A 13,090-nucleotide genomic window follows, 5' to 3' on the forward strand; every position below is an offset into this window, starting at 1 on the left:
TGCTCTAATGGATTCTGGATTCAGACCTACACAAAAATAATCAAAATACAGATGTGTCACTTTAAGGACAGTTTTAAGGGTAAAGAATGTTCTATCCATTAAACTCAATTGTCCAAATGGTGGGGCAAACAGGATATTCTAAATACTGTCAATTCAAATACTTTTTGTTATCAGTCAAAAAACAATCCCTAAAATCTCAGTAACTTAAAATGACAAAGTTTGGATAAATAAATGCAATGTACAATGCATTGTTATTCAGCCATAAAAAGAAATGAAGTATTAATCATGATATAAACATGGACTTGAAAACACTGTAAGTTAATTAAGCCAGACACCAAAGGTCACATATTGTCTAATTTCATTTCTATGAAATGTCCAGAACAGCCAAATCCACAGAGACAGAAAGTAGAATGGCAGCTGCCAGTGGCTGGGAGAAGGGGAAGATGGGGAATTACTGCCAGTGACAACTGGCTTTCTTTCTGGGGCAACTAACATGTCCTGAAATTAGCAGTGATGGTTGCACAACTTTGTGACTACAGTAAAACCAATGAGTTTGTACACTTTAAAAAGATGAATGTTAGAGCACATGCTTGTATCTCAAATGTGCTTATATCTCAAAACAGAATTTTTTTAATGGGTTAAAAATTGAGAAAAAAATACATAGCAAAGCTTTCTTTCTCAGGTTTTAAAGGCCCATCTTGAGCGTCTACCCCATGTCAAACTTGCTCAGGGACCCAGGATAAGAGAGCCTCTATCACCTGCCACCATTCCCTCAGCAAGCAAAGGGAAACACCGAAAACTGAACAGCTGATCTTGAGGGCTTCAGATCTTTGGGTATACACTTCACCATGCACACCTCACTTGAATTCACAATTCACAGGCCAAAGCAAGTCATGTGTCTGAGTCTAATTTCAACAGGATAGAGACGTATACTCTTACCATGCATCGAAAAGTAAGAGAAAGGCAAACTTTGTCCAACGAGTACTCAGCTAGTTCAAGATTACAATAAGCCAAAAGAAACCAACACTAGTACCTCAGGATTCTGGGCCTCAAGCAGCTCACAGTGCTGTAAAGACGGCATCCTGCTTGGTAACTAAACCCATGCCAAAATGCTGAACTAAGGCCAACAGTAGCAACACACACACTGTGCTCCAGGAGCAGAGAAGAGAAAGTGATTCTGAAGACTGTCAGGAACACTGAAGTTAAAAGCTCAGCGAACCCTGACAAGGAGAATGCCTGCTCTGCGGAAAGGGGGGAGTTGACCCTCAAACAACATGGATTCGAACTACATGGGTCCACTTACTCATGGATTTTTTCATAAAGTATGGTACTGTAAATATATTTTCTCTTCTTTTTTCTTAATTTATTCTTTTCTCTAGCTTATTATTATAAAAATACAGTATATAACAAACAAAATCTGTGTTGATCGACTATGTTTTCAGTAAGGCTTCCGGTCCACAGTAGGCTCTTAGTGGTTAAGTTTGGGGGGAGTGAAAAGTTATCCTCAGATTTTCAACTGCGTGGGGGATTGTTGCCTCAAACTCCCATATTGTTCAAGGATCAACTACAGTGGCAAAAGAAAGTAAATGAGAAAATACACAAAGATGAAAACACACAGCCTGTTTAAATTTTATTTATTTATTTTTTAAAGATTTTTTATTTATTTATTTGACAGATCACAAGTAGGCAGAGAGGCAGGTGGGGGAGCAGGCTCCCCGCTGAGCAGGAAGCCCAATGTGAGGCTCGATCCCAGGACCTCAGGATCATGACCTGAGCCGAAGGCAGAGGCTTAACCCACTGAGCCACCCAGGCACCCCCCCCCCATTTAAATTTTAATAGCAAAAACGTTACACTATATTGCTGAGTTCACAGTGTGAAGAGCCCTGAAATCCTTGATAAGGAGTATGGTCTTTGCTCTTTAGGTAAATAGAGAGTTGAAAGATTAAGAAAACAGATGATATGAGGGGTACCTGGGTGGCTCAGCTCAGGTCACGCTCTCATCAGGGTCATGGGATCGAGCCCCACACTGGGTTCCCGCACTCAACAACTCTGCTTGAGATTCTCTCTCCCTCTCCCTCTGCCCCTACCCCCTCAAATAAATAAATAAATCTTTAAAAAGAAAATAGATGATGTAAGTCTGAAAAAAAAGAAATGGACTGAGGCAACAAAACAGACTTGCACAGTAAAGATGCAAACTAGAAATCTTCCTATTTTTCCACAGAGTACCCATGAGGACCTAAGCTAGGCACACAGCATGGGATAAATTTGAGACTTTACAAGGGGGAAAATTAGCAAGACTTGTGATTCATTTCCTATCTCTATCCTATTATTCATCACATTCCAGTCTATTAAAATGATCATTACATCCTTTGCCTAAGCAGTACTAAAGAATAAACCCACATCTTAATTATCTCTGCAGTCTACGCTAAGTCTAGCACACGTGCTCACACATGGACATTCAATGTTTGCTGACCTGAATGTTCTCAAAGCACTATCACCCTCCTTCCCTATTCTCCAAGTCCCCTCTAGCAACTGCCAAACTTCTATGGAAACCAAATAGATCTCTCAATCCTCTTACCCTGCCTCTCTTCCAGTTGGTCATGGTTCTAGCTGTACTGTTTCTTCTAGATACTTCTTCCTTCCCATTACCAACAACTCCACAATTTCTTTCCCAAGATTCCTTGGGCCAAATGTGTGCCATAATTCAGAACTTCATAGATTTAGACGGTATAGTGATATCTACACAATGTATTATGTAAAATACCCAGTAGAGATTGGAAATATCAACACACTGATATTTCTAGGAGAAAACACATAACACATTGATATTTCAGGAAAAGAAATATATAAAGGTTCCCCCCAAATTCCTCACGAGTTTAGACCACGTTTTACTACCACATGAGTTTTGACCCCAACTTAAGAGGAAAAATCCATTTGCAAAGGTTTTTTTTGATTTTGGAATTGCAGATAAAGAATCGTGGACCTGTAATTCACCTGGTCTATCGTAACCACTACTTCCCTGCCTCCCATTGTTTCCTACTTCAACCCATCACGTACTCGCTTGTATTTCACACCAGTCTTTGTTCGGTGCAACTCCTGGTATTTAAGGGCTTCTACAAACTGGCTCCAATCTTCCTTTTCCAGCCTTATCTCCTCCTAATCTCCCTCGAATACACTCTATCCTCACAGGCCCACTCCTTGCTACCCAAACCTCTCCCAACACTCCTTGCTACCCAAACCTCTCCAAAAACAGCCTTTGCTTATGAAGTTCTCTCAGCCTAAACAGCTCCCTCCCCAAACACCCACCATTCTTCATGGCATTCATTTTTTAAAGATTTTATTTCTTTGAGAAAGAAAGAGCAAGAGAAACAGCATGAGCAAGGGCAGAGGGAGAGGGAGAAGCAGACTCCTGGCTGAGCAGGGAGCGTGATGCAGACCCTGATCCCAGGACCACAGGATCATGACCTGAGCCCAAGGCAAACGCTTAACTGACTGAGCCACCCGGACCCCCCATGGCGATTCACTTTAATGCTGCTTCCTCCTTATTCCTCCATCTGGCTTAGATTATTTCACCTTTAGTCAGACAGGGCACTTTTCTTATTCTGCTTTGAAAGACAGTTCCCTGAATACTATTGTTCCCAAGGGCTACTAGCAAAGATTGTAACCTAATTCTTTTTCCTTTTGTATTCTTTTGGGTTTCCTTTGTATTCTTTTTCTAATTTCTTGAAATAAATGCTACTAATGTCATTGATGTGTTAACTTCTCATTATGATTGTGGATTTGTCTGTTCATCCTTTTGGGTCTGTTAATTTTTGTGGCTATGTTATGGGATCTATACACATTTAGAAATGTTCCCTTTCTGGAACTCGAACTTTTTATTACAAGAAGTTTTCTTTATATCCAATAATACCTCTCGCTCTGAATCTACCACTATTAACAAAATCAATGTAGTTATATCATCTTTCTTTCTGGCTGATGTTTGTATATCTTCTTCCATCATTTATTTGCAATCCTTCTGCCTGTAAAAGTATGCTAAATATTCTGCCTCCTATTAGCAGCATTTAGTAAGGTTGAAGAATTTCATTTAGTTTAATAATCTGCTTACTTCTTTTAAAGTAGTCTTTAACATTTCACATAACAATCAATACACGGAAGTTTAAATTTATTATCTTACGGTTTGTTTTCTATATGTCCCATCTGTTCTCTGTACCTTTTTTTAATCCTTTGACTTCCTTGTTTATTTTCAAAATTATTCCATTTTCTCCCTCTATTGTCCTGTTTATTATAATTTCTTTTGCCATTCTTTTAGTGATTACCCTAAAATTACAAACTGCATCCTTATTGTATCAGTCTAATAAACTAAATTAGTACTTTTACCTTTTCCTACACGATGCTAGGGCCTTAGAACATTTTTTTAAAGATTTTATTTATTTATTTGATAGAACAAGCAGGGGGAGGGGCAGAGAGAGAGGGAGAAGCAGGAATAGGAAGCCTGATGTAGGGCTCCATCCCAGAATCCTGGGATCATGGCCTTCATGAACTGAAGGCAGACACTTAACCAACTGAGCCACTCAGGTGCCCCTCCATTTACTCCCATCCACCTTACATGCAACTGTCATGTGTTTTGATTAACTATATCTTATGCCATGTAAGACATTATCATTATTATTCTACACTTGCATATTTATTTTCTCTATTGTTCTTCATCCCTACCTGATTCTCCAAGTTTTCATCTAGAACATTTTCTTTCTATCTGAAAAGCACTCTTCATTATTTCTTTAAGGTTAGAGACCACTGGTGATGGATTCTCTCAACTCTTGTCTAAAAATGTATTTATCATTTCTCTTACTTTTATGCTCATCTCCTAATATGACTAGTTGTTCTGACTGAATGCCAGATACTGTTTATGAAATATGAGGCAACTAATTTGATGCCTAGGATAATGTCATTTTTCTCCAGAGATAATGTACTTTTGCTTCTGGTAAGCAACTAGAGGCACCAGTAAATCCAGACCATCTTAATGGATCAGGAATCAGGCTCCAGCTACAACAGTCTGTAACTTATTCTTCTTACTACTTGTGGGATGTGATCCTTCAAGTGTGATGGACCTTAAATTCCCAATTTTTATCATTTACCCCCAAAAGTCCATCAAAACACTACTAAATTTCTCAGCCTATTAGCCTCCTCTTCCAGGATAAACAAGTGCCACTAGAGGAAAAATGGCTGAAACGCTACACTCCTCTCTCTGGGTTTCCTTCCTCTCTCAGATCTTGGTTCTATAATTCCTTACTGTTTTATCAACAACCTCGTTTGTGTTTTAAATTGTTATCAGTAGGAGGGTTGGTCCAAATTATCTAGTCTTATCAATCACATATCTGCTGCTATACCTAACAGAGTCCCCTGCACACCTGGATGGAAGGCCCTGGCTACATCAGGTTGCCCCCTAGGAACCCCTTCAACAGATCAACCAGCTCAGTTTTTTATACTAATCAGAAAAATCAATGGTGACTGAGAAAGGCAACAGCGAGTCTTTAAGGTTTTTGAACAAAAAAAATGCCCATCAAATTAGTGTTTTTAGAAGTTTATTCACCCAAAAACAAATAATAGAGGAAAAACAAATCAATTAGGAGAATACTGGAGACACAGGCCAATGACATGGAGAAGGAAAGGGGAGAGGCTAGTGAAAGGACAGTGTTCTATCAACCTTGACAATCACCTGGAAACAAGAGGTAAGGGAGAAAAAAGGAGTCGAAGATGAACATGAATCTCAAGTCTGAGTGTGAAAATTAATTGGGTGAAGAGGAATTCACAAGAAGAGGCATCCACAAGAATAAATCCAAGTTGAAACATTCAACAGACATTTAGAGACTCCGGTCTGAGCCCTCAACCAAAAGTATGGTGATTGCTAAAAATTTTAACAGAATTTTCCAAAACTTAAAGCATATTATTCACTAAACTAGGACACTTGTCATCTATTTGCAGTCATTGGTATATTTAAAAAAATAAAAAAATAAATCATGACTGGCAATTCACATCTGAGGTTTTGGAGACATGGAAAGAAAAATATTTTAAGAGAGACTTTATCACATTTAAAGAGAGGAGTTAAGTGCAAAAGGTAGGGGCAGGGGAGAATGGTTTTAAAAAAACTAAGGCAAAATACACTGTCACAGTTCAAACAACCTAGTAGGAGACAGAAAAGCAGAAACTTACATGCAATGTAATATAATAGCAAGCAGAATACTAAGTGGGGTTAGCCAGTTAAGTGATTTTAGTAACTTAATAAACTTAACAAAAAATGCTTTTTAAAGTTACTGAAGTGAGGGGTTCCTGGGGGGCTCCGTTGGCTGAGCATTTGCCTTCAGCTCAGATCATGATCCCAGGTTCCAGGATGGGCCCCGAATCAGGATCGGGCTCCAAGCAGGGAGCTTGCTTCTCCCTCTGCCCCTCCCCCTGCTCATGCTCTCTCTCTCTCTCATTCTCATATAAATAAAATCTTTAAAAACAAATAAATAAATAAATAAAGTTACTGATGTGCTGGAAAAGTTGTTTCTTTTAAGAAAGAAACAAATTTTTAAGAGGCGGCACATGAGATTATACTCGTACTTAAGGACATTTAGGTTTAACAAATTAAAATCTTCTGAAATCTCTGAAAATAGTATTCTGTAGTTTTTAAGTCAATAACTGGAGAACATGGAACGTTACTTCATATACTGTTCAGTCTCCCCATTAGAATATGACTTTTGATGGAGATGAATAAATTACTCTGACACGTAAACTATACAAACCATCAACTATTTTAAGATACCCTTGAAAGATAAAGGCCCACACCCTGAAGGTCCAGCTTATTGATTTATCAACACTGGCACTACATTTCTGATTATCTGCCAAATGCAACTCATCCATTTAGCTCATAATAACAATATTTCATTTCTAAAATTAGAGTGGTAAACAAAACCGTTCCAACCGAATACAACTTTTCTGGCTCATGGATCCTGTTCTGTTTCACAGGAAAAGCGCCCATAAGGTCTCAATAAAGAACATTATGCTACATATCCGTGATGCTGAATAAATTAATTAACCAAATTAACCGAACACTAAGTAAATTAATAAAATGCCTAAAGAACATAGAGATTATGTTAAAATGCCTAGAGAACATAAAGATTAGTGATCATATGAAATTAATTATGCTACTCTTTCCATGGTAGAGGTCAATTCTGGTTGCTGAGCAATCACTCAACAATCATTTGCTGAGTTGTGATTGTGCCAGACATGAAGGATAAAAAGACACATGACAGAGCCCCTGACCTCAAAGGAGGACCTGTGGGGCAGCCAGACATGACTCAGAAATAACACAGCACAATCACTGCTGATAGGGTTGTTACTGACAAGATGCTAGGAGTCCACAGTAGAAGAAATGACAGTGGCCTATTTTGTTCTGAGGGGAGCATGAAGACTCCAGAACATTCCACACAGGTGGACACTAATGAGTTTACACCTAGAAAAACAACAAAGCAGCACTGGCTAAGCAGGAGATAGGACACAGGTTATCTTAGAATGCTACTTAGAGCAACCAGGTACTTCAGTAAAGCCATTTCATTTCGACGTTGAGAAAATTTACAATTTGGTATTATCATGTTTAATCAAAAGGTACACAGCAGCTGCATGGCAGAATTGAGACCGAAACCAAGGTCCCCATGTTTTCATTCACTTCACCGTGCCATTTAATAATGGTTAAACTTCATAATCTTACAAAAGATATCATTCTGCAGTAAGATTTTTCCTTCAGGCCATACTGCTGAACTCCAAGTAGAACATGTATTGATTCTAAAAATCAACTAAATTCCCTGGCTTTACATCATATATTACATTTATCAGGATGGTTTCCAAAATGCTAACACAAAGGAGATAGCCCTCTTATGTTTTAGTTTTTAATCAAAATTCTTATTATATCATGCAAAAATTATTTACTCTTGTAATATGCTTTATTAGCAAGGGTGGGGGAAAACAGACATTTCACTGATATACATGTGAATGGTTAGAGTGCAACTTTGGTACAACTTTTGTGAACTATAGTATGTTCACACGTAGTGAGCGCTGCAGCACGGGTAGTAACAGCCGAAGACTGGAGGCAACGCAAAAGCTCCTCAGTCCCACAACAGCTAAATAAATGAAGGTGCATCAATAACGGTGTAACGATCAATCAGACATTCATGATAAAGAATGAATACTCACAGGGACCATTCTCCAAAACCTCAGAAACTCACTCTCTGAACCTCAGTGATTTCAAAGTACTGGCACCCCAGAGAGCCCAGCTGGGTAAGTAACAGGTTTACCTTCATTACCGACAATTGGTCAAACAAACACATGGAAAAATGTAGCCAAGTGTGGCTCAGTCGGTAAAGTGTCTGCCTTTGGCTCAGGTCATGATCTCAGGGTCCTGGGGTGGAGCCCCACGTCAGGCTCCCTGCTCAGCAGGTAATCTGCTTCTCCCTCTCCCTCTGCTCCTTCCCCTGCTTATGCTCTCTCTCTCTCTCAAATAAATAAAATCTTTTTAAAAAATAATATTAAAAAAAAAAAAAAAAAAGAAAAAGAGGGCGCCTGGGTGGCTCAGTGGGTTAAGCCTCTGCCTTCAGCTCGGGTCATGATCTCGGGATCCTGGGATCGAGTCCTGCATCGGGCTCTCTGCTCAGCGGGGAGCCTGCTTCCCCCTCTCTCTCTGCCTGCCTCTTTGCCTAGTTGTGATCTCTCTCTGTGTGTCAAATAAATAAAATCTTTAAAAAAAAAAAAAGAAAAGAAAAGAAAGAAAGAAAGAAAGAAAAAGAAAAATCCACTCAAGCGAAAACTCCAAGATGACAAATGAATTCAACGAATCACAATTCTATTGGTCAAATTTATGATCTATATGTGAAGTTAGAACCCAAGTATAATACAATATCCAACTCACATTTCATAGATATAAATAAGGCAAGTCACATACTTTGTCCTGCATTCTGTCTTAGAAGATTATTTAGTATTATTTCAATAATAGCAAACCAGTATTAAGAAAACAATCCTTTTTGAGGATACTGAGTTCTTTGCTTATCTAATGAAAGCCTTGGTACTCCCTGAACCCCAAAACTTGATATTAAAAAGCAGGATCACATTCAGAGTTCTACTAGAAAAACTTATTCAAACAAGCAGTAAATTATTTATTGGTAAATATTTGATATACATTTCACTCAGTAGGTACTAACAACACAATAACAAAGAAGGCACACATGTTCCTCTGCCCTCTCAGAATACAGAGGACAGAGGGAGGGACACACACAGCTAAACAAGAAATACACAGATGAACTACAATAATATACTACGTATCACAGAAGCACAGATGAGGGCCCCCAAATCTAGGCTTGAGAGAACAAGGTATCAGAGAATGTTTTCCAAAACAAATGATGTCCAACCTGCAGCCAAAATGGTATGTTCACACTGACCAAAAAAATAAGAGGGCAGAGAAAAACAGTGTTCCAGGCAGTCAAGTTAACACGGCAAAAACCAAGAAGTGAAAGAAAACACAAACTGTTCAAGGAAGTGAAAAAGTTCAGTGCGCAAGAGCAGAGACGTAATGCATCGGGCCACAGAAATAAGAAGGAATCAGATAATGAAAGGCTTCCTGAATCATATTAAAAAGTTTAAACTTCAATCTAACAGAAAAATAATCATCAAATTTGTGCTTTAGAAACAGCCACTCTGACAGAAATGAAGAACAAGCAAGAGATGTGAAGATCACAGGCAGAGCCAGCTAAGATGAGCATTTCGGTAGAACACTGAAACGATGGATGGTAGCCTAGACTGGTAGTGGCAAGTGAGCAGAGATGGACAAGAGCCAAGAGAGAAATAGGGAGTAAACAAGGTTTGGTAATAAACTGGATGAGAGAAATAAGGGCAAGGGTAGAGTCAAGAATCAGTAAGCAAGAAAATCAAAAGCTGGAATGCATGGATCCTGGGTTTCATCTACAACTTAGATACAATGCCTAGGTACTAAATATATTTGTTACATGAATAAAGATTTCATATTTAGTGCCAAAAGGATTAAGAAAACAGTTTACACTCTAACAGCAGGAAAAGTATACATTTGGCTATGATAAACATAGCTCTCACTATAATTAAAAAAAAAAAAAGGCTACTTTAGTGCAACAACTCTTTGGGGTAAATAAGACCAAGATACCTCAGACCACAAGGTAAGTGAGGAACATCATCAAGGCCAAAGCCCGCCCCAGCAGTTGCTGGAAACTGCAGATGCTACCGAATTGCATCTAAAGAAAGGAGCCCTTTCTAGGTGTGGTACGTACCCTGATCATCCACTGCTGAGTGACTTTTCTATACATCATGGTACTTCTACACCAGAACTAAAATACCATCTGGCCCTGGCATAAAGATAGTCCCTGACCTTCAAGCACTGGAAACTTCACCAAGGCAGGAAGGGGTAGGGATCAGAAGTCAAATGCTTCCTTAAACAGAGTACTTCTACTACTTGTTCCCACCCAGATTTCACAGCTGGGATGATGTTCCTCTCTAGAGGTTTACCAACAAAATGCTGACGTCAGTTGTTTTTATATTAGCAAACATCAGAAACTAGCAGGCAAACACCACTCTTCAAAGAGAATACCAAAAAAAGTTACAGTAAAACATTAAAAAATACATAATTTATATTACAAAAGCCATCAAATACTGAAGTTAGCAGAAATAAAGTTTTAAATAAAAGAAACGTTGACATAACAAACCATAAGAGACTCTTAATCTCCCAAAACAAACTGAGGGTTGGGGGGGGGAGGGAGTCGGGAGAGGGTGGTGGGGTTATGGACATTGGGGAGGGTATGTGCTATGATGAGTGCTGTGAAGTGTGTAAACCTGCCCCTCGGCCTAATAATACATTGTATGTTTATAATAACACATTGTATGTTTATAAAAAAAAAATTAAAAATTTAAATGCAAAAAATGCCCCTGGGGCTAATAATACATTGTATGTTTATAATAATACATTGTATGTTTATAAAAAAAATTAAAAATTAAAATGCAAAAAAAAAGAAACGTTAACATGTAATAATTGGAATCAGTTAAAGTCTGAAGTATATTCAATCTAAAAAGTTCTACAATTTATATCTAATTTTCCAACAATTTATTTTAAAGGTTAGATAATTTAGATAATTTATATCTAATTTTCCAACAATTTATTTTAAAGGTTAGATAATTTGGTCAATATTCATCTAGGAAACATTTATAAATTTATACAATTATCAAATTAATAAGCCTCCGAATATGTATTATATATACTAATTCCAACCAATCCAAAAATCCCATGGAAGCAAAAATCAGTATGATCAGTTCTTTACCTGCAGCTCCTTTGAGACTCGCTCTAGGTGATTAGTTATCTTTTTAATCAGATCACTGTACATCTGTTCTGAGTGCTGCTGGCAAACACACTTATACACACAACTGTGGGGAAAAACCAAAACAGGAAAACCAAGTTAACAATGAAGCACTTTATTCAACCTAAGAGGAATGCATACTTTGGATATACAGTCACTAGTTAAATAATTAATTCAGGCCTAAAAAAAGTGACCAATCACAACTTTTTTTTTCATACAACTTTTTTTTTTAATCTTTGAAGAGAGAGACACACACACACACAAAGAAAGTGCATACACTCGAACACGGGAGGAGCAGAGGGACAGGATCTCAAGCAGACTCTGAACTGAGCAAGCAGCCCAACCCAGGGCTCCATCTCAAACCCCTGAGATCATGATCTGAACGGAAATTAAGAGTCAGACGCTTAACCGACTGAGCCACTCAGACACCCCGACCAATCATCACTTTTAAGAAGACATTTACCTTGCCCCAATCTGTGTTCAGATCAAAGAAATACTACCACCAGCGGTAAATCTTTCTGAGTACTGCATTACACATTTTGTCAGTACTAGATAATCTAGTATTGGGTGATAATCTGAAAATCTGACTATGATAACTATTCACAAACCAGCTTCTCTCTCACTCTCTCATTTCAATGAATGTCAAAATACGGGAGAGTGATAATTAGTACCAAGTTTCTAACTCACAAAAAGGTTTGTAATGTAACCTCTTTGTGCATCACTTGTGTAGAACAACATGATTGTCACCTCCTCCTCTGTGACTAGGCTGATCTCATGTCCCATCCCAGGTCCTCACTAATTTGCTGCTTCCACTTACCAGGAACTGGCCAACAAAATAACCAAAAACAGTTAGGACTGTATGTCAATAAACATCAAGAGATTAAACCAGGGTCTCCATGTGAGACAAAAAGTATTTCTGCACCAGATACTTGTCATTCTCATCTTTTTCGCTGACCTCCAAAGTTTCTTCATTATGTATAGTGGGGCTAGCAGGCTGAGATGGGAAGAAGTTTAAGAGAGTTGGGCTTAACTCTACCTTGATTTGAAAGCCAATTCTGATGCAGAAAGTATAATTCAAACCTCCAACCTCCAAGTGTGGAATATACAATTAACCTAGAGATCCTCCTCACCTGACATTTATTACATGTGTACATATACTGCCATATTTCAAGGGGTCATGAACCTTAATATACCCTCTCAAACCAAGGCAAATGAAATCTTGACTTACCTGTATATCTGCTCATAGGATATGGGGATATAGTCACCAGGACTCTGGGTTAAAAGCTGATCTATGGCACCATCCAATTTTGGCCAGTATGTGCTCTTATAATCTTCAATAGTTATAACATTCATTACTAAAAGTAAAAAGTAAAATAAAGATTACTATATACCACATGTAAAGTAAACACAAATCACAGCAATTTTGTGCTCAGATTCCTTTCATTTGCTTTAATTTCTTTGACACTCTACCACCTAAATACAACTCAATTACTATCTCATTTAAAAAAAAAAAAGCACCAATCCTGTCAGAGATTTTTAAAGCAGCCATTAATTATGATGTAAAAAGGAATGACCATGAGTCTGTCCTTAAAAATAAAAAAATAAAAACAAAACAAGCAAGCATCATTGGTTTCCTTTTCCAATTATCAGTGGGGCATTAACAGTGGGGCATTCTCCAATCCACA

General features: G+C 38.1%; 1 protein-coding gene across 2 annotated transcripts in view; it reads right to left on the bottom strand.

Annotated features, from left to right (window-relative positions):
• CACUL1 (CDK2 associated cullin domain 1) overlaps positions 1-13,090 on the bottom strand; it is a 77,272-nt gene that overhangs the window by 36,165 nt on the left and 28,017 nt on the right. For both annotated transcript variants that reach the window (XM_047701421.1, XM_047701420.1), the window contains exons 2-3: positions 12,634-12,760; positions 11,370-11,472 (exon numbers count right to left, since the gene is read on the bottom strand). In XM_047701421.1, coding sequence (XP_047557377.1) covers positions 11,370-11,472; positions 12,634-12,760 — 230 coding nt within the window. The remainder of the gene's footprint in view (positions 1-11,369; positions 11,473-12,633; positions 12,761-13,090) is intronic.

Source organism: Lutra lutra, chromosome 14 (assembly GCF_902655055.1).
Source record: "Lutra lutra chromosome 14, mLutLut1.2, whole genome shotgun sequence".
Taxonomy (NCBI): Eukaryota; Metazoa; Chordata; class Mammalia; order Carnivora; family Mustelidae; genus Lutra; species Lutra lutra.